Genomic DNA, 22,551 nt, shown 5'->3' with positions numbered 1-22,551 from the left:
GAAGAAGCAAACTAATTCCCCACTTTGAGTCCTTCATAGACCACGAAGTATATACAACATTCCACAGTTCTGTGAACTCCTTTGATCTCACACCTCTTCACCAAGACTGAGTGCTCCTACAACACAGAACCTTCGCTTCATTCCCTGATATTGATCTCCTCTGTCAAAGGGCTAGGATGCTGTATGAAACCCAACAGTAAAAAACCAGGCCCGAAGTGAGCCTGCTATCAATGAGAAGGAGCTTATACTCCAAATATGCTTTGCCTATTCTTACCAAAAATAGGTCCCAGACACCATAAACAAGCACTGAAAACCTGTTAGATTAAGGAAAAAATATCACACACATACGTGCGCACACACATGCACAGAGTATGTTTTGTACCTATCTATACAATGTTATATATAGTTTCATTAAAAATATGCAACACACGCACACATGCATCTCTGTTTAATTCTGGTAAAGCTAGTTAATAAGAGCTATCTGTATTCTCACAATATCAACCTTGGTTTAAAAATGTGAAATATTCAGTGATATTTTCATATTTTTATGTAGGGATAACATTTGATAAGTTTTCAAATTTTGTTTTATAAAAATAATGATAAAACATTTAAAATAAACAATATTGACAGCAAAACGAATAACTAAATGCTTGAATATAATCCCCCATTATCTTGGGTGTGTCTCCTGTAATCTTGAGTGATGTTTACAAACACCCAGTGAAGAGAAATCTGCATAATTCTCTCTCTCAGCAATGCCTTGGTACCCACAACAGAAACTCACGACAGAAACTCTGCCTTGATATCTAAGTGCCTTTCTGCTCACCTTGAGGACATTTTCTCTGTCCTTTGCTCATCGTGTGCTGCCTGAATATGCAAAATGCCAGCTCATTAAAGACTCTGCCATCTAGTTAGTTCCATCTAGTTGGAGGAAGAACAGCTTCTCCTGGTTTAAGTACAGAGCAAACCTGGGTGTCAAATAAACAGAAATGCAATTCCATATCTAAATATAACTTGTTATTGTGAAAGCAAATATTGAAAGGATATATATTTTCTCTTCTGGAATGACTGGTCCGTACACACACAGTTTACAGATGTGTAAGCCTTAACCCTCTGTAGGCCCTGATGTATTTTAGCTAGAGTGGTTTTTAATATACAATCTTTGCCCCGAATGCTGCCAGTGCACCTGCCCCACAACATGAGCTGTGGAGTTTTTGCTATAAGATGTATAAATACAAAAAATATTAAGAGAATAGGCATCTTTTTTCTCCAGCATTCACACCATCTGTGAACTTCTGTGATAACCAATCTGAGTAACCTTCCTTGAATGTACCAGTGCATAATGGATCGTGTTTTAATTCACTCTTCACATATTTTAAAGCAAGAAGTTTTATATCTTTAAAACAAATCTGTTTAATGACCGGCACCACGTACATGCAATTGCTAATCAAATCTCTTTTCAGCAGCGAAGCATTTTTCAAATCCAGGGAAATTTCCTAATGGACTGCCTGGTGCAGGCGCCCACACACAGAGCCCTTGCCGTGCCAGCTCTTACAGCTACGGTCAGTGCAGCGAAGACACCCACATAGCAGCAGCTGCTGCCATCCTGAACCTTTCCACCCGCTGCAGGGAGGCTGCCGACATCCTCTCCAACAAACCACAGAGCCTGCATGCCAAGGTAGGCCAGTCCAAGAGCCTAGGGGGGCGGGGCGGCGACTGAACCCTGAGAGTGAACTGCCTTTCATGTTCCTAACCACGTGCACTGCCCGGCTGCTCCCACCCCTAAAGCACACCCCCTCCTTGTCTTAAGAAGAGGGTCAGGGGCCACAGTGACAGGGATGAGCTTGGCCGGTTCCAGGAGGCATGAAAGAGGGGCTGTTCTGGAAGGTGGTGCCCCCAAGTTGGGGGCGACGTAAGCTATAGAGGCTGGTTGGGGAGATGTGTAGCTTTCAAAGTTATGTTTTTTTGTTTGTTTGTTTGAGGAGTTTGGCACACAAGACAAGAGGGTTGCCATTAAAATCAGTCTGAACAAGGGAAGCTTTTTGCTGTCTGTGAATCAAAGAGGGTAGGAACTGTATGATTCAACAGTGACTCGTAAAACCTTCGCAAAACTGACTCAGGGCATTTTGTAATTGCATGTGATCGCTAGCCCAGGGCGCTGTAGTTGTCAAAGGACATGTAGTAAAACCCGGACACATTAAATCCACAAGAGATAGTTCAGGGGGACTTGAGGGCTTAGGGCAGGGGTGGGGGACGTCCGGCACGCAGGCCATTTAAGGCCCGTGAAATCATTTGGTCTGGACTTGGCAAGGCATTAGGGGTGAGCTACTTACATGCTTAACCAAATATAGATGGCTAATTTTAAAGTTAATAATTTTTATCACCCTTGAATGATGTTATACATATCCAAATGGCCCTTGGTAGGGAAAAGGTTCCCCACCCCTGGCTTAGGGCATCCAAATCCAAAATCTAATTCTAGGAGGTGCATGAAGATGCCACATTTCTGAAGCCCCAGAAGTTAATTCTGTTTCTCTAATGACCTCGCCTTTCTAACCAGCAACGAGAAGTCCACATGCGTGTTTCTGACACCTCGATGACAACAAGAAACAGAGGCCCTGTGTGTCCTGCCTTTTGAGAAGGAGGGGTTGATGGGCTGCGAGTCACAGTGATCCTCCCCAGAGGGAGGGCAGGACTGAGCCTGCCACCAGCCTCAGCGGGAGCCAGCAAGTCCTACCTACACAAAGGCCTCCCTTAAAATAAACCAGTTTCTACCCAGATGGCAGAAGGCAACCGAAATAGCGTGTGGGCTTATTTGGAGAAGAGATTTTACTCCTCCTTTCAGTGAAAGAGCCTTGGGTTAAACGCTAACCCCAAGATTCAGGCGATCGAAGGATATTGTGGTCTCTTTGCCAATTAAGCGCAGCCCCATCCCCAGTGTGGTCAGCTGCTCACCTGTGCCTGCCAGGCCTCCAGGAGAGCGGGAACGCGGCGCTACGGAGCATTTGACAGAAGAATCGGAATTAGCTTCTGGACAGATCTGAGCCAAGTAAGCCCCAGGAAGAGTTGGTGGCCAAGAATCACTCAAAAACAATTTTTAAACAAATGAGATTCTTAAACAAAGAAAAATACATCCTCTGAAAATATAAAGAAAATGCCAAGTTATCCAAATTCAAAGGCCACCAAGTCAGAAATTATTTACTTAAATAAATGATCTAGGGTACTTCAAAATGCAACTTTTGTTACTTTAAAATTTATTTTTAAATCTGAATTTTTTTTTCCTTTTTCAATATGCAGGTAGTTGGAGAAATACTGAACTATTGTCCTTCTTAGTGCTCTATTATTTCTTTGTATAGGCTGTTCTATGAAAATAAAGGGCCAATATTATAATGATTAGTGCTGCTAAATCACTTGGGTAGAAGATTCTAGGTCGAATGCTCTCCATGTGCACATGCAGATATTTTTTTTGTTCCTCAGAATTCTGACTTTAACCTTAATTAATACACTCCTGTGTTCTATTAATTGATGAAGCCAAACAATGAATCAAACAAAGATGACTAAAATCTGAGAGCATTTTCCCTTATCAATATATGTTCTCTTTTTAAAACACATTTTTTTTTCCGGTCAGAAAAGTGACTGTTAAATTGGTTTATTTCAAAAATGCAAATGACCGACTTCCTGTGTATGCTCCCCTGCTCGCACTGGGCGCGCTGAGTGCCAGTGTCCCCCGTGGGCAGATGCGCCCGCCCAGGGGACAGGGGCTCACTGCTGGTCTCGGCCTCCCAGCTGCCAGCCCAGCCTTCACTGCGGAAGCCAAATCTGCGACGCGATGATGAAGACGGGAGAGACGGGAAGGGCAGAGATGGACTTTTAGAAGGAGCCTGCTGTTCTGGAAGCTTTCTAACCCATTCCCCCATGAAAGTGACCTCGTTTGGCACAGTGGTCGTTAAAACAGGCTAAAGATGGCCCTTCCAAAGTGTCACTTAGTAAGGAATCCTTCCCCCAGGCACACATTTGCACACAACTGTAGTCATTGGTAGAATTCTGTCCTTATTGGATCCTGTTTTCTGAATAAAGAAGAGAACCTCATAAATGCCTAAAACCACAAAACATAATTTTTGTAGCAAAAAATAAAATAGCGAGAGAGAGAGAGAGAGAGAGAGAGAGAGAGAGAGAAAGCCAAAGTAATTAACCCTGAAAATGGCCTCTGACACAGTGCCCATTGTGGGCCATGTGTATTGTCAGCATTGCACTTTGCTCTGTGCCTTTTGCTTAACGTTGGATGAACAGTCGTCCCCGCCACGCTGCGGACCAGGCTGACTCTCTTTCCACTAGCTTTGTTTTCCCCCCATGGCAGGCTGTGAGCATGTTTATGTCGGATGGGAAACAGCCGTAGATCTCTTGCGTTCCCTGTTCGGAACCAAGGATGCGGACATAGGAAGCTTTCCCTTACTCTTGACTTCTAGAGCCAAGCATTTTTGATGTACTAGAGCAGCGGTTCTCAACCTGTGGGTCGCGACCCCTTTGGGGGTCGAACAACCCTTTCACAGGGGTTGCCTAAGACCATCGGAAAACACATATATAATTACATATTGTTTTTGTGATTAATCACTATGCTTTAATTATGTTCAGTTTGTAATAGTGAAAATACATCCTGCATATCAGATATTTACATGACGATACATAACAGTAGCAAAATTACAGTGATGAAGTAGCAATGAAAACAATTTTATGGTTGGGGGTCACCACACCATGAGGAATTGTATTAAAGGGTCACGGAATGAGGAAGGTTGAGAACCGCTGTACTAGAGAGACATTTTGGCAGATGGACTCTTAACTGTATGGACCAAAGGTGTTGAAGTGCTGGACTGCTCAGGCCCAGGTTAGATCCCATCACAGGCCCTGCCTTCCAGAAGCTTACAGACACAGCAGGCACAGTGGTTGTCCCAGGCAGAGGGCTAGGTTTTCAGTGGCCATGGTCCTCGTGTCCACATGAGGATGGGTGGCTTTGCAGAGAATTTGATCAGAACTTGGGCAGGAGCTGATTTCTCATTTTCCTTCTGCCTCCATCCAGTCCTTTCTTTTACATCAGCAGCTGCTCTGACGTCACTGAAAGCGCCCAATGAGAGAACAAAATTATAGATCATGATGTCACCCAGGCACAACCTTCTTAACATCAAGCCTAAGGACAGGAACCTTGACATTGCCTAACTATTCACCTGTTGAGGCGAATATAGATTTTGTTTTTCATGCTATTGGCAAGCTCTCAACCGATTCCAAGTTGAGTGGGAGATCTGGATTCTTGATTTGCAACATCCCTACTCCAGTGGAAGATAGAAGCAGAGCCTGTTTTCAGAGTGGCAGGAGAGCTTTGAGTTCTTAACACTAAAAGCAATGAAGATTGGGCGTTATGGATATTCTAAAACGCTCTTCTCTTTCTGAGGTTCCTCAGCCCCGAGCAGCTCTCTACCCAACACTGGGACACTGTCTTCATCAGCCCCTTCCCAACACTGCGCTGAGGATATCAGTACTAACACCCCTGCCCAAACTCAAGTCCATTGCATCTGAAGATAACTTTTAAAGGGATTATTCATTAAAATACAACCTGGCATGAAGGCAACACATCCACCCTGCCAAAAATCACCCGTATATGTTTTAAGTATCTCTTTGAAGAATCAAGTCAAGAGAAAAAATAGTATCAATAGTTAGTGGATAGCATCATCGTGAGAGGGAATTTTGTGTGAGGTCTGAGCCCTCTTTTGATTCTAGTACTTACATTTGTTCTAAAATTTATGTAATGTCCTCTGTTTTAATTTGGAATTTATATGAGTTTGTAAAGCACACACGGACCACAGCCTCAGACACTCTCCCTTTAGTCTGGTGACTGTTGCTACTGATACTAGCGGAGAATTCAGTCAAATGGGCAGCAGGCATGGGGTGAGCATCCCGGGCGTGTGGAGTTTGCTGAGTGCTTTCCTCCTGCCCCGAAACAGCCTGTGCCAGCACGTGTCAGAGACGCTCCCCATTTTTCTTCCTCCCTCCCACCCTCACCAGCAGAGGTAGGAACACGCTCCACAGTCTATCTTTATCCCGGTCCCTGCTGCTTGCCAAGCGTTCTGTTGTTTGTTTTGGTGTCTCCCCCACCTGTTTAGACAAAGTGGCATATGCACAGTGTGCCTTGAAAGAAAACAAAAAATTGACACTTGCTTGAAATGTTTAAAGTTCAAAGTCTGTTTTGTGCTTGAACAAGGCCGAGAAACAACATGATAGCACATCGCCATTCTTGCTGCCTGATATCAGAAATAGCCTGGCAGCTCTCAGGGTGCTTAGAATCGGAAAGCGGCCTTTTCAGTAACTTTACACCATGCACTGTGTGTGAAATGCTATAAGGGACTCAGGTCAAGGATTCCAAGGAGCCTGTTAATACACGTGTAGGTAAAATAGATATTTAATAACTGGCACTGTACCTCTGTGCACAGTAGCATAGAAACATGTCTCTTTTGGTATTCAAAAACCCAAATTATTATTATTACTAGAGGCCCAGTGCATGAATTTGTGCATGGGAGGGGTCCGGCTGGCCTGCCCCGATCGAGGCTGATTGGGCCAGGCTGGCAGGAAGGAGGGGTCGGAGGTGCTGATTGGGGGCAGGGCCAGCCAGGAAGAGGGGCCGTGGGCGGTTGGCTGGTCGGCCCTGCCCCCTGGTTGAACTCCAGGTCGAACTCCCAGTCAAACTCCCGGTTGAGGGAACAATTGCATATTAGCCTTTTATTATATAGGATTACTTGTCATTCATTGAATACCTATTATGTACCAGGCACTATAAGCTAGCACTTTGCCCACATTAATCCTGTTTAATCTTTCTAGAAATTCCATAAAGCAGATATCTCATTTTGCTGATGAAGCAGCAGTGGTGCAGAGATATTAAATAATTTTCTCCTAGGGGCACAGCCATGAATGTTGGAGCTGCCATTTGAACTCACACCTGTTCCACGTCTCATCTTTTTAGAGAGCTTGTCATTGTGTGGTATTCAGACTGCTGGCCCACCAACAATTTCCACTGACTATGATTCCAAGTCCCAGATAACGATTTTTGGGGAATTCCATTTTAATTTCTTATACTTTTCAGACAAAGACTTGGGGAAAATATCATTTTAATTTTATACCCTATGGCAGACACTTATTTTTCCTCTGAATTCCACCATTCTATTTATATTGAGTACATTTCACTAGTTTATACTCTTAATTTAGGAGTTTTAATACTCAATTACTATTTAATAAGAATTAGATATTTATTTATTTATTTTCTTTTTTTTGCTCCCCTCCCCCCGCCCTAGATATTTATTTTTCCCCCTTATTTTTAATAATCTGCCTGCTTTGAAAACAGATTTCAGATAGCTTCCAATCATGAAAAGATACTCCCAAACACCCTGAAGCTAGCGTGAAAGAACACAAGAGATGAAAATGAGGGAGGGGCTAACTCCCACAGAAACCTAAGCTGAGGGACACTTCATTTTGCCCGCCCTTTTAGCCAAGTCAGAAAGGAAAAGGTGATGGGAGACCTACCTAGTATTAAGAGAAAATTTTTCCAAATATGGAAAACAATGGCTTATCCTACCAATATTTTGAATATTAATAATTTTATAATCAGAACATTTAAAGTAAAAACTATGATTTTGCTCCTTTAACTGTATCATCATCATTAATGTATGAAAACATTTTTAATTGTTGAAACAATGCACTATTTTCATGTGCCTGGAAAATATTGGAGGGAGTAGCCACAAGTCCATCCTCTAAATAGAAGGGCCATACTTTATGCAGTTTTCTTTTTTGTTCCTCTGGAGACAAATTTCTATTTATTTTTTTCCTACTTGTAAGCAGAGTAGAAATGCCAGGCTGTTTCCTGCTTTCGGTGGTAGGTGATAAGTCTTTTCCATGCTACGAAGTCCTCATAATTATTATTTTACAGGTTGCATAATGTGTCATTAAATAGATGCAGCATAATTTCAGTAATCATTTCTCTGTTGGTGTACAACTGAGACACTTCTTATTTTATAGCGCAGATAACAATTACAATGAATAATTATCTCAATTTTCAGTTTAATAATTTATAACATTTATTAAATCACCTTTTACTACAAATTTCTTATACACATAAAACAAGCTCCTCGGAGTCAGGAACAATGTATTTTTTCAATTTTCTTTCCCCCCAAATAGAGTAGTTTAAAAATAGTCAATGCTTTATCAGCAACTCAATGAATGAATAAATGAATCGTAGGTAACATCTTTAACTTGAAAGTGGCTGAAATGGATAAGATGGTGTTTGACATGCTCCCAAATTGGAAAGTACATTAGTGACAGACTTATGCCTACCCTCAAGAAAACTTAAAATTTAAAGTTAAAGATCCCAACGAGCACTTTGAGAAATGAGAATATTAGGAGTCTGGGTGGGGCTCTATAGTGGCTGAAGGACTATTTTCTCCTCCTCCAGCCGCCCGCCCCCCTCAAACTCCTCCCCACTCTCATCCTGCCATTTGGAGTTCCAGACTGAGAGAAGTGATGTCCATAGACACAGCTCTGAATAAAACCCCGTGCCGTGAACGTGAGATCCACCCATCGATGGGCAGAAAGGGTCCCTTCCCCGGGACTGTGTGTAATTGTTGAATGCATCTGTGCGCTCACTTAAAGCCCATCTGTACCCTGGTGCCCGAACGTGCTCTCTCCCAGGCAAGTCAGGTGTTCAGAGCAGCCGGCTGGAGCCTGGGCTGCGGGAAAGTGCCTCTTTTAAACATTAGGAGTGATATTTTTTTTTTCAATCAGCACACGATTACTCAAGATGTATACTCACAACAACTCTATTTTTGAAAAATGTACTATTTGGAACTTTTTTCCCCCCTGTGAAAATCAAAATACATATTAGCGTTGCCTTGGGATAATTGATATTTTTCAGTGAGCTCAAATCTGCACTATTTGTGGGTTTTGTACTATAAAACTCTGCAGCCCAGGCACATGGCTCCCTTTCCCTAAGCCATCTGTCACAGAGGTCTGGAATTTTATGTGAATGTTAGCTGTGCAGTCTTAACCCAAGTTTTTTTTTTTTTAATGAAAAAATGCCAGCAACTATGGCATTTAGCACTTTACATTGGTTATTAAACTTGATTACTATAGATCTGTTTTATTGCTGTAGTTACATAGCAGCTATGAAGCCAATAATTGCCTTGATATGCTCATGACAGAATGCATTGTTATATCATGGAGAGAGCACATGGCACTGATATGGTTAATATCTTGGGTTTTTGTAACTAAGGTTTATTAATGCTGGTAGAAAAGTGTATTTGATGTTATACAGATGGCGTAAGATGTTGTGGTTACTAAGTTATTATCCCGGATAAGCTGTACTGTCAAATTCAGGGCTTAAAACTATCACAGGAGATTAAACTATTTACTAAAAAGGACAGAAAGATATGGCCAAAGCGTCTTAGTACAAACATATTAGAAGTGTATTTACCTCCCACACATACAATGAAGCATATCTGTCTCATAGACCAAGAGCCTGAAGATAGGAACTTTACAGGTAGAACAAACAGACAGAAGAGGTGATTTTAAAATATATTTTTATTGATTTCAGAGAGGAAGGGAGAGGTAGAAAGAGATAGGAACACCAACGATGATGAAAGAGAATCATTGATGGGCTGCCTCCTGCAGGCCCCCCACTGGGGACAGAGCCCACCACCCCGGTGTGTGCCCTGACCCAGAATTAACTGTGACCTCCTGGTTCATAGATCAGCGCTCAGCCACTGAGCCAGGCCGGCCGGCTTCATTTTCTATATCAGGGGCAAGCAGTGAGCCCAGCTACTGTGTGTGGCCCACACCTGAGTGGCAGCTGTCGGGGAGGTGAAGGCAGTGAAAATGGGGAGTTCGAGTAAATCCTCGGGGACGTAACTGGGTACCACACACGTCAGGGATTCTGTCACATATTCAAGGACGCCTCCTGCTTTGCCAGCCTGAAGGACAAAGAGTAGAGAAGTCGTTCAAAAGTTAAACGTGAATTGACGGATGATGGCGAGAACGCCAGAAAGAGACTCATGTGACCCGCTTAGGAACATGACAAGCGTGTTCTTCCCAGCATCTGGCAGTGCTCCTGACTGATGATGCCGTGAAAAGCCCATCTGAGCAGGCACCTTGCAGAACACGCAGACACACGGGCATTGGGCCTCAAACACAAAACAAGAAAACCTTAGCCAAAGGTGTCCCCACAAGAAATGCTGTGAGGAGGGTAGTTTTAAGTCTTTTACTAAGTATCACCTTTCTTCTGAAGATTTTACTGTAGAACTTAAACCGTGAGCGGCCATCCTGGCAGCTGCTACCCAAAACCATGAGTGAATCATGGTTTGCACATCTGCCTCCCCCAGGCTGCCTCCCCTCAATTTAACAAAGCTTTTCCGGTTCAAGTAACACAGGTAAAATGTTACTTTCATGTCAATCTAGTATTCCAATAAGAATTCTCTTCCGGCCTGGCTATTTTTCGACTTTTCTCATGTTAGGCTAATATTGTGATTTGGGGGTTGGAGGGAGGAATACTGTTGTACCTTTTTATAAAGGCAAGTGTTAATGCCTTCAATGATGGATTGCGAGTGAGAATTCTGCAAACGAGGAAAGAAGATTTAAAGCTAAACTTTAAAAAACACCTGACCGGTTTAGCCAATACATTTAGTATTTGGAACCTCTTATTTCTATTAGCCTTACTTTGTTTAAGCCCAGAAACATGAAGCTCACTAATGGGGCTGCTCTGAAAAGTCTGCCTAAGAATCGAACATTAACCAAAGCAAGTCAGAAAGCGAGGTTTAACATCAGATATACTTACATAAAAGCTTGCATTTAAAATGATCCCTTAAAAGCCCCACATGGCTCAGCTATAACAGCAAACTGCTTAAATGTTGGTTTTTTTTTGTTTGTTTGTTTCCTATGTACACCAGGGAGCCGAGATAGAAGTGGATGAAAATGGCACATTGGACTTGAGCATGAAAAAAAATCGACCCCCAGACAAAGCGGCACCCCTAACTTCCTCGAACACGTCTATTCCCACTCCTTCCTCTTCCCCATTCAAAACAAGCAGCATTTTGGTCAATGCAGCGTTCTACCAGGCTCTGTGTGTCCAAGAGGGCTGGGATGCGCCTATCAACTATAGCAAAGCTCACGGGAAGACAGAGGAGGAGAAAGAGGTATTGCTTCAGTGTGTCCATAAGTCTAAGATTGAAGGGCAGGATGGAAGGGTATTACTGGCTTTTTTCCCTCCTAAGTTATTTTTCACAGTCCTGTTTAGATGATACATCATTCTGTACCTTGTTTTAGATTCTGGTAGAGTGTTAACTTAGAATTTCAGAGGAAATTTATAAATAAATCCAACTTTTCCTGTTACTTGCCTAAAATAATATTTTTTTTGTTTTGTTAATCATCACGTGAGGATATTTTTCCATTGATTTTGAGAGAGTGGAAGGGCGAGGGAGAGAGAAACATCAATTTGAGAGAGACACATCGATTGGTTGCCTCCCACATTGGGGATGGAGCCTGCCACCAGGTATGTGCCCTTGACCGAATTCGAACCTGAGACCCTTCAGTCCACAGGCCGATGCTCTATCCCCGGAGCCAAACCAGCTAGGGCTATTGTGAATTTTATCTCCATTATGGCTACAATTGTGTGAACTGGGCGAGAGATTATATTACCTATGCCTTCAGATACAGCCGCCTGTATTATGAGTTCTTTCTGAGCCAGAAAATAGAAGATAAAACCAATTCAGGGACAAATAGGAGTTGTGTCAAATGTATTTCCTTGGTTTTGTGAAGGAGCTGTGTTAGCAACACTATGTGCAGTCCGCCTTGCAGAGTCACCCAACTCCAGATGGAAAATATTCAGAAAAAAGTTACGTTGTTGCTGACATGTGCTATGTAGTTAAACCAATGATTGAATGTGCGCTGAGCACATAGAGACATTTTTTCCTTGTTGTTAGTCCCTAAACAATATAGTATCACCACTATGTCCATTGCACTTAAATTGTGTAAGGTATGATAAGTCATCTAGAGATGCTTTGAAGTATACAGGAGGATGTGTGTAGGTTACATGCAAATACCTCAAGTGTCCATGGATTTTGGTATTTGAGGGGGTCCTAGAACCAATACCTGAAGACCCCGAGGGACAGCTGTATGGAGTCATTGGGTCACATGCTGGGCGACTGAGTTGTCTCAATCCCAAAGTCAAGAAGATGCATTCAGGTACTTGGTTATCTTAGAGGCGCTTTTACTCCTGCAAGCCAGATGTCGAGATTGTGCAGGAGTTCCTGTAGCCTTCATCTCCCTCGTCTGAGCCACCTGGCTTGGCCTAATTAGCATGACTTAGTGTCGTTCAAAAGAATTCATGGCCGGACCCCTCTGTGGTTTAGACTCTACATCACTGCAAATGTGACCCTAATTGCTACAGTAAGCGATTCTCGTTTGCTTGTTTGTCGGGAAAGTTATAGATACTTGCGTTTACATGTTTAAAGAACTGAAGTAGCCATTCTCTTTGGAAGTGTGCACCACCTTTTTCAGGTTTTTGAAGTCCAGAGACTTTAGGGGAAGAGTAATTTCATTTTAGCATATGCTTGAACATCTCAGAGCATAAGTCAACATAAACAGTAGTGATCTCAGATGGGGTTGCTTGCAATCCCTCTCTACCCTCTCTCCTCCTCTCCCTCCCTCCCTCCTGTTCCTCCCTCTCTCCTTCCTTCCCTCCCTGCCTCCCTCCCTCCCCCTCTCCCTCTCTCCTCCCGCTCCCTCCCTCCCTCTCTCCTTCTCTCCCTTCCTCCCTGAAGCACATGTTCACTGGCAGTATTATCTCTATGTCCAGTCAGTAAGGTGGGCCCAGTACCATTCTCCCACCACATATGTGCTCTATCTAGCTGGAGGACTGACATAACACATCCCGCTGATAAATGGAGCAGGAGCAGGCACACCAAGTAGAAAGGAAAGGCCAACCCTATGTGTCATGGCTGGGGATGGGTTCCTGGGAGTCCCGAGGACCCAAGGCACGCTCTGTGTCACCAGCACACTCAGCATCCCGGGAGTGGAGAGGGGAATTGATACAGCAGCTGCTTCCGATGAGATTCTGTCATGCTGGACGGAGTCACTCTATTATGCCTGCCTTTTAAAAACGTATCTAGAGTGTTGAGGGATGGTCTTAGTTCGTCTATCCTAACTGTATTTTAGAAGAACAGTTTCTTAATAATAATAATATATATTTGACTTTAATAAATAGAAAACTGACACATACAAAGTATAAAAAGCTGGTTTACCGTGAGCGTTGACCACAAACTGACAAACGTGTGTTCCTTCCTCCCACCACATTCCACCCACCCCCTACCCTGCCACTTCAGGCTCCTGTCTATTTTTATAACCCAGAAATCTGCTGAAACTCCTATTAACTGATCAAGCATAGTCATGATGAGATCAAGATTGTTGATTCAATCCCACTTCATACAAGTCAGCTTTAGAAAAGAGGGGGTACCCTCCAATTCCCCAGTCTTCTGAGTCTCCAGCCAGTCGATTGCTGATGGGATTGTGGCCTGTCCCACCCCCGCCATAATGGGAATCCTAGTCCACGTCATAAGATCTGTTGCTGGGGGTTCAGTAAAAGTTGTATGTCACATGAAGGACAGTGCTTTGCTAAGTCAGCATAACTGCGTTCTAATTCTTGGATGAATCCTGCTGGGATAAAGCCCACCATGTGTGCAAGTGTCTCAAGGCCATGTGCAGGGGCGATTCAGGCTTTCTGGCCTCATCCCTGAGACCGTGCTGTAATGGGCCATGGTCAGTGTTCGCCGGACATCCTTCTATTCGCACAGAGTCAGACAAATGGATCCAGTCCTGAGTTAATGAAGCACATGTCAGACAAGTGGGCTCTCACGTCCATTTAGGGTCTTGTGTTGGACATTGGTTATAATTCTGTGCCCTCCGCAACAATGCCAACACTGTACCTTTAATATGCTGAGAAATTCCTCCCATTTGGGGGTCTAATTAGTGCCTAAGGGACCTCCTTGGCTATACTTTTATCACTCAGCCAGAGAGTGAGATCTTATAACAAATAGTTTATGTTTACTTTCCAAGCTCATTTTTTGCATAATTCCCCCAAAATATGGATTCACCTTGGCAGCTTTTATAATTCAATAGGAATATGTTCTTATCGAATGCTTATATATACTAGTATATGTGAGCATGTTTTATTTTCTGGCAAATTCATGGGGAAAAATGGATTTGTTTAGATTCTTGCTCTTTTCGAATGGCTTATTTACTCCAGGTCTGATAGTACAGACTTTTACTTCTACAGTTTGCAACCTAAATAATCTAAAATCTGGAATTTAGAAAGTATGTGGAGATTCAATGTCATTAAGAAGAACAAAAAGGGCCCTGACTGGTTTGGCTCAGTGGATAGAGTGTCCGCCTGCAAACTGAAGGGTCCCAGGTTCGATTCCGGTCAAGGGCATATACCTTGGTTGCGGGCACATCCCCAGACGGGGGTGTGCAGGAGGCAGCTGGTCGATGTTTCTCTCTCATCGATGTTTCTAACTCTCTATCGCTCTCCCTTCCTCTCTGTAAAATATCAATAAAATTTATATATATATATATAAAAGAAGAACAAAAAGGAATTTGAAGATGCTAAGTGAGTTTTTAGAGTCAAAGTGCTTGCCTAGGTTTGAGTTGACAAAACAGTTTTTAAGCTTCATGCTTATCACCGCAGTTATCTGACATGGGTGACCCACTGCTTGGGGGAGCTACAGCCAGTGGAGACGGGCAGGAGAAAGAGTGCTCTAGATCACCTTAGCCCCCAGCACACGTTCTCCCCTTTCAATGAGCTTTACTGGCATGGCTGCACATGTTCTTTGTTCCTTCACCTGTGACAAGGTAATCAACTAATAGAGGGTATTGTTCACATCCTGTCCTGAATCTTGAAAATGAGAAGTGAGATACTTAATAGGTATTATTTTGAAAAAGTAGATTGCATTCAATGTCCTCCTTGGGAAGGCATCAGAGGGATACCATGTTCAGTAAAAATAAAGGGATCTTTATACTGAGATCTGTATACTGAGAAGCAGGGTTATTATCAATGTTTTTAGAGGAGAAAATTGAAGCTCAAGGAGGGGCAGGTGTTGATCCTTGGTCATGCAGAATTAAGTAATGGGCTGGGCTTCCCTAACGTGAAGAAAAGGGAGAAGAGAGAAAATAGAGAGAAACAAAAGAAAAAAAATACACCAAAAAAAAAAATGGAGACAACTAGGGAATATTGAAAAAAATTAGAAAGGAAAGAAAAAAGAGAATAATGAAGAAACAGTATGTGGCAAGGTTGGTGGAGGCAACCGTGGTCTACAGCACTTCTCAGAATAGCAGGATTCAGAACTATAGGATGTGACCACACAAGTTACAGGGTCTGGTCCACGCTTGTCATTTTCAATGAGCTTTACTGGCATGGCTGCACATGGCCCAATGATATACTGAAGACTGCCTTGTGGTCTGTTCCTGCTCTCATACCCCCATCCTTCCTGTTGCCACCTCCATCACCTCCCCACCCCCCCACCGCACATGACACAAATACATCTACACACAGGCAACCAGAAATTGAGCGATTATTTCTAATTCATTGTTATCTAGTTCATATGCACAACAGTTGCTTAATTTTGGTGGCAATTTTCAGAAAATATTGTCTGTCTCTCTCAGTGAAATAGCCTGTCCAGATGCCCCCTAAAAAATTCCTGAATCTGGAAAAAACTCAAAATATCTCAGAAGGAAAGTGCTGAGAAATAACTACGGCTGTCAGTTTCATTCAACTGTCAGTTCTCCAACGATTCCAGGGCTTAAAATGTTAAAAGTGCCAGATGCTATTATCTGTTATTCATGTTACCATTATGTTCTGGTCTTTACTAAAATCCATATAAACGTCCATCTGTACATTAAAGGAATCTCGTTGCATCCAGGCCCTCTCTAAACACACACATATATGCCATGTTCTTTCTTACATAGCCATAGTATAAAAATATTAACTTCAAAATATTCATTTAAAAATAATATTATTTTATTTAATGATACTTTATATATATAAAAATTCTTATATATTCTTATAACTTATGTTTTTTACTTAGTCCTGTTTAGGAATTTATCCAATATAAAATGCTTCTGTAACAAATGAAGAATTTTCTTAGTGATGGCCATCTGTATTTGAATATCTATGTTCTCTGTAAGTGTTTTAAGGCCAATATGCTGAGCAGAGAAAAGGAAGAAAACAATTATTTTATAATGAAACTAGAGGCCCGGTGCATGAGATTCGTGCATGTGGGGGGAGGGTCCCTCAGCTGGCCTGCACCCTCTTGCAGTCCGGGAGCCCTTGGGGGATGTCCAACTGATGGCTTAGGCCAGTCCCCTGGAGAGCAGGCCTAAGCCATTAGTTGGACATCCTTAGTGCTGCTGCGGAGGCAGGAGAGGCTCCCACCACCACCGCTGCTCTCAACAGCCGTGAGCCCAGCTTCTGGCTGAACGGTGCTCCTCCTATGAGAATGTACTGGCCGCCAGGGGCAGCTCCTATGTTGAGCATCTGCCCCCTGGTGGTCAGTGTGTTTCATAGCGACCGGTCGTTCCACCGTTTGGTTGATTTGCATATTAGCTTTTTATTATGTAGGGTTGCATACATTAGAGTCCACAGTTTTTAAAAGAAGTTACAAAATATTTTTAAAAAGTCATACCCAATAAAATTGTCTTATTAAAGCATTACCACATATTACTATACCAAATGAAATATCATATATTCTGCAGGCATTATTTTGTATGCATTTTAGTCAAACAACTTAAACTTTCATAACTGGTCATTTCTTTCAAAGGCCCCTATAACCTTGCTTTCTATAATGCACAGATTCAGCAGTTGAACAGCTAATAACCTTTACATGTACATCTATAACTGTTCATACCTTCTTAGAGATTCTTTGTTCTTTATCATAAAAAAAATAATAAGATGGCTTTTTAGTTTATGCCATTTTTGTGAACTTCAATATCTATACAGAAAAACAAAGACTGTTCTACATTGAGACTTAATCCTGAACTTAACATTTGTATCTGCTTTCCAAAAGCCAAGACATTTATAAATTATAGTAGAAAATACTAGCTAGGCTGAATCCAGATAACACTAAATGGAATGGATGGTGGTATTATTAGGTTTTACATCTTATAATTAGGACTTGCTTCACTTTAGGCATCCACATTATAAAACTTGAAAAGTATACTAATAAGCATCATTCATCTATTTTGCTTCCATGAAAGCAGCCAGTAAAATAGCACTTCTCTTTGTATCTGAGTAGGCAAGTATTATAAAGTACCTATTTCTCTTTCATTTTCAAGGGTTTATTATTCTCTGCTGCTACTTTCAAACATTTATCAATAAAATAAGATGGGCCCTGACGGGTTTGGCTCAGTGGGTAGAGCATCGACCTGTGAACTGAAGGGTCCCGGCTTCAAATCCAGTCAGAGCACATGCCCAGGTTGTGGGCTCAATCCCCAGTGTGAGGTGTGCTGGAGGCAGCCGATCAGCAATTCTCTCTCATCATTGATGTTTCATTCTCTCTCTCTCTTTTACTCTCTGAAATCAATAAAAATATATTTAAAATAAAATGGAACACTTAACACTATAAATAATATATAGAAAAATTATATCAAAACAGGTTTTATTAATTTGATCTGATGATAATATAACTTGAGATAGTTTAGCAATGTATTTACACTATATGGTCTTGTGTAAAATAATTGATTGAATTGTTATCTAAGTAATTAATGAAAGAAATTGCATTTGCCTTTATAACTGAGATTGAGGTTTAGTATTTTTCTTTAGTTGGAAATATTCAGGTGTTTTGTTTTTCCATTGCTTTTTAATGTAGACTAAGGTTATTAAAATTGTATTTTACCATTGCATTTTTATATCCACTTGATTTAAATGAGATTTACCTAAAAATTTAAAATTGTTTTATCACCTTACTTAGATCAGTACTTTTGAGAATTAGAATATAGTTTTCTATATTAGTTCATCTGAATTTAATATTAAATCCAGAAAATATTTACCAGATATAAACTAAATGATGAACTAATTATGTGACTGAGGAAAAGGATCATTAGTTTCCTGTAACATAATATATCAGATGGTAAATAAGTGATTTGAAAGGATTAATGAGTCTTATGAAATAAAAGTCAGTCTTAAGCTTAAAAGAAGGCCATGAAAATTAGAGATAACTCAACAAGAAATTCCATTCAACAAGTAAAAGCATACCAATTTAGCAAAAAAAAAAAAAAGTAACTAAGGTAACTTAAGAAAAAACAGGAAGTGCTGCAATAATTAAAGCGATGATCCAGAAAAATCAAACTAAATACCTAGATATTGTAGACTTGGTTATTATTTATTTATTTATTTGTTAATCCTCACCCGAGGATATTTGTTCCATTGATTTTTAGGGAAGGTAGGAGAGGGAAAGATAGAGAGAAACATTGATGTGAAAAAACACATCGATTGGTTGCCTTCTGCACAAACCCCAATCAGGGCCCTGACTGATTGGAACCTGCAACTGAGGTATGTGCCCTTGACTGGAATCGAACCCGGGACCCTTTGGTCCGAAGGCCAGCACTCTACTACTGAGCCAAACCAGCTAGGGCAGTTATTATATATTTAATCAAGTAATTTAAATCTTAGTTATTTGTATATTAGAAAGAACATTCTGTTAACTTAAATTTACTTATTCCTTTTCAGATTTAAACTTTTTGTGATTTACTTTTGCAATATTTCTTCTGTTTTACCGATGACTTCTGTGTGCATAAAGAACTAGCCCTGTGTTCTCTCGGCAATGTTCGTCATACAATAAAACCTGAACTCTATTAGAATAGTAACTTAATTATTTGGCTCAGCAAACGCCTCTATAATTATATTTGCCAAAATGTGAAAATTTTAAAGGTATCCCCATGAATTATAATTTCTCATTCCTCATACTCATTATCTTATTTGTTTTGGGCACAAACCCTAGAGGAATTTCAGCTGAGTCTTTAAGCCAAAACTCACATTTGACCCTGAGGACTTCAAATACAGCTGTCTTTCCAGGGTTCCCTAATGCCCTCTGTGCTTCTGTTTTTTGCCTTTTTTTCTCTCTCTCTCTCTAGAAAGACACAGTGAACTCTCTAGAAAATTTAGAGGAAAAGAAGTTTCCTGGAGAGGCCTCCATGCCAAGCCCTAAACCCAAGCTCCATGCAAGAGATCTCAAAAAAGAACTAATCACGTAAGTGATCCAACATGGCATACTCTGCGAGACTCTGGAAATAAGGTACTCAAGGTCGTATATTTTGAGTAATAATATCTTGGCTTGTAGAGTTGATTTTAAGAATGTTTTAGGGCAATTTCAACCATCCAATAGTTAGATATTCTACATGGACCTAAACATATGCACAGAACTAAGAGGATTATGAAGAAAAAAAGGAACAGCAACAACCAAAACAAAAACAAAACCAAAAAAAACCACAACCCATTTACATGGCATGACCTTATGCTAAGAGAATTAGAAGTCTGTTTAAAAACAACAACAGAAAGCCAATAGAAATGTTTATGTTTTGATCAGAAATTCTTACTCTGATATCCATCGACTCCAAAAAACCCAATTCAAGACTTCCGGTGTCTCCAAACCTTTCTGAACTTAATGCAAATTGCTATGTGGGTAAGACAGTTCATCGTTGTCATCACATTCTCAAAGGTCAGAAAAATGAAGTGTGATTATTTTTTAATGGGTACTTTTTACCGGTACAAAAGTAAACAAACGAGGAAGGGCTTTTAAAAGACGCTGAACAAATTTTTGGAATATATTTACGAATTCCTAGAAAATGATCTCTAGGGACCTCATGGGACTCACCACACTTTACTCACAGGTGAGTGCTTTAGGGATACCCCTTATATTTATGGGTTGACATTCTGATTTTGTGAAAGTCTCACTACTTTACAGTTCCACCCTGTCCGTCTTATGTTTTATGTTTCTAACACATAAATAAATGTACCTCAATTACTTCCCAAAAGTTGTTTGAAATAGGATTTTTTGATGTTGTTGATTAGCATAAATTTGCTTAGAGTTGGAATGCCACTTATTGAGGGAACTAGCTAGTTTCCTCTCTCTAATTTTGATCCTTCCACTTGCAAACCTTCTCAGCATACTGGCAAATGTTATTGTGTAGGATTTTTCAATGAAGATTTGTAGTTAAAGCCAGCTGTCAGAATCTGAAACATAAGGGTTCCCACTATAACACTGCCCCCAATTCTTTATTTTTGTTTAACCTCTTCATACCACCAAACATGAAAATTACTCAGTAGATAAGTGCACAATTTCTTATTATGTTTACTAAGTATTTATAGCTGACTTGTTTAAAAATTATTGGTACGTCTTTACCTATCCTCGGCAGTATTAACAGTGGTAATTTAAAAATAGAAATAAGAAATAAAGTAAGTGCAATGCTGTTTTGAACACTAGGTGGCGATGTATTTCCAAAGTGGGAATTAACAGATCATTATAACACGTCTTTCACTCTCTGATATACGATTTGTATAATGTTCAGAAAAGATTGCTTCTCCGTTTGGGGGGAGAATGTCACTTGCAAGATAACTCAGCTCAAATGTTAGTCATTGTTCATTTTTTCTTTGCTTTTTTACATATGCTATAGCTGGACACAGAACTGCTCAGAATAATGCACCTGTTAGCTTATTTTCAAAGCACACAGAAGAGGCCCAGAATGTGACTAGCTTCTGAGATAAAATCAATTCTCTGATCTTGCCAGATGCCTTATTGTTTAGTTTTATTTTTAATTAGCAATTGCTTTGTTGGGTTTGAGACTTGAATAAAAGTGATTGCAAGCTTTTTAACTAAACTTCTTACCTATTTCTGAACTGTTAGCAACTTTGTCAACTATTAATGTCATTTACATTTCAGTCACATGTAGTTTTCAAAGATTTTTTTCTTTTTCAGATGATTTAAAAAATGTTTATGAAATTACTATGTTGCCTGATCTCTTAAAAACTAACAAAAATTCCTTTCTAAAATCTGTTATATAATTGGTGATGGTATTCCTAAGAGACACTTTCATTGCAAAGCATGGGTTTACAATATTTATTTTTATAACCCACATTTTCAAAGAAATAAAACATCACTGATTATTGACTCACATCATCACTAGAACATATATTTCAGCATCACTTTCCTACATTATTTGAATCAGAGAATTGGATGTGATGCTGAGAGCTGATAAGAGCACGCCAGTTTTCTTTTCGCTAGTCCACTCGTTCTTCTGTAGCATAGATCCTTAGTTCACTAGTTTCTGCAGGTTCAATGTACTGTGTTAACTGACCTTGAAAAGAGAAGCTACCTTATAACGAACCAGACAAAGCAAGTGAAGCAATAAAATGCACTTGATGCTAATGATAGATTTTTTGTTGGTCCAGCTGTCCAACGCCAGGATGTGATGGAAGTGGCCACGTCACCGGAAACTACGCATCCCATCGCAGGTACCTCGTTTTGTCATCTGGTTCTGATTTAAATACTAATTCTTGCCCTTTCTAGAACGATATCTTGATCATAAATTAGAGCGTAAGTTAGTTGGTTTGTGTGTGGGGGTGGTGGTAGTGGTGGTGGTGGTGGTGGTTTGTTTTTCATAAATAAAGCTAAGTTAAATCTTTAGTTTTTTCACTTATGTAGTATAGATATCATGATTTTGGTTAAAAATGGTTTTCTGCTCCTGTAGTCCAGGCTACAAAGTGAGAGTTTATGTCAGGCCTTTGGTTGTATCTAGCTTTAGGATTCAGGTAAAACGAAGGTAAGACAACAGAGTGACTGGGGTTGACCACTTAGCTGTGGGTGTGGCATCCCCAGTCCCGGGCATGTAACAGGTCAAGGTGTTAAAGGTGTAACAGTGACAAAGGGCTCTGCTTCATCTTCGCGCTCACCTTCAATGATTTGCTTACCCTTTGGGTGCTGATTTGAACCTGTCAGCCGCCATCCTTTGGTGATGCCGTGGGCATGGACTCCTTGTCAGTAATGATTCTACCACTGGATTCTAGAATTGCGGAGTGTCACTGGGTTAAAGCCCTTCATTTGATAAATAGCGAACCCAACTCTTATCAGAACTAATTGAGGAGTCCATGAGCCCAACCTGGCTAGAGTAACAAAGCCAGATTCAAACCTAATTATTTTTTTTTCCAATCCCCAGTCACCAGAAAATTTAACAGATATTCACAGTCTCAGGATGCCATTTGAGTCAGATTTGTGTATGTCAGTGTTCTGTGTTTTGTTTTTTGTTTTTCTCACCCCCTTTTAGTGTTTCTGGATGTCCTTTAGCCGATAAGACGCTTAAGTCCCTCATGGCTGCTAACTCTCAGGAGCTTAAGTAAGTGTGGGAAGCGTGACCTCCGTGCCCAGTGCCCACTGTGCGGGGACTCTGCTCACTCAGGACCAGCGTGGTCACTAACAAGTAGTGAATTGT

The 22,551-nt window shown here is 40.9% G+C and overlaps 1 protein-coding gene across 1 annotated transcript in view; it reads left to right on the top strand.

The window, feature by feature from the left end:
- ST18 (suppression of tumorigenicity 18, zinc finger) overlaps positions 1-22,551 on the top strand; it is a 125,764-nt gene that overhangs the window by 82,776 nt on the left and 20,437 nt on the right. Inside the window, exons 14-18 of the mRNA XM_015566292.1 lie at positions 1,464-1,675; positions 10,968-11,213; positions 19,201-19,316; positions 21,515-21,577; positions 22,387-22,455. Of these exons, the coding sequence (XP_015421778.1) occupies positions 1,464-1,675; positions 10,968-11,213; positions 19,201-19,316; positions 21,515-21,577; positions 22,387-22,455 (706 nt within the window). The remainder of the gene's footprint in view (positions 1-1,463; positions 1,676-10,967; positions 11,214-19,200; positions 19,317-21,514; positions 21,578-22,386; positions 22,456-22,551) is intronic.

This window comes from Myotis davidii, unplaced genomic scaffold, assembly GCF_000327345.1.
Source record: "Myotis davidii unplaced genomic scaffold, ASM32734v1 scaffold200, whole genome shotgun sequence".
Taxonomy (NCBI): domain Eukaryota; kingdom Metazoa; phylum Chordata; class Mammalia; order Chiroptera; family Vespertilionidae; genus Myotis; species Myotis davidii.
Note: the sequence above shows the minus strand (reverse complement) of the source record. Positions and strands in the feature narration are given on the sequence as shown.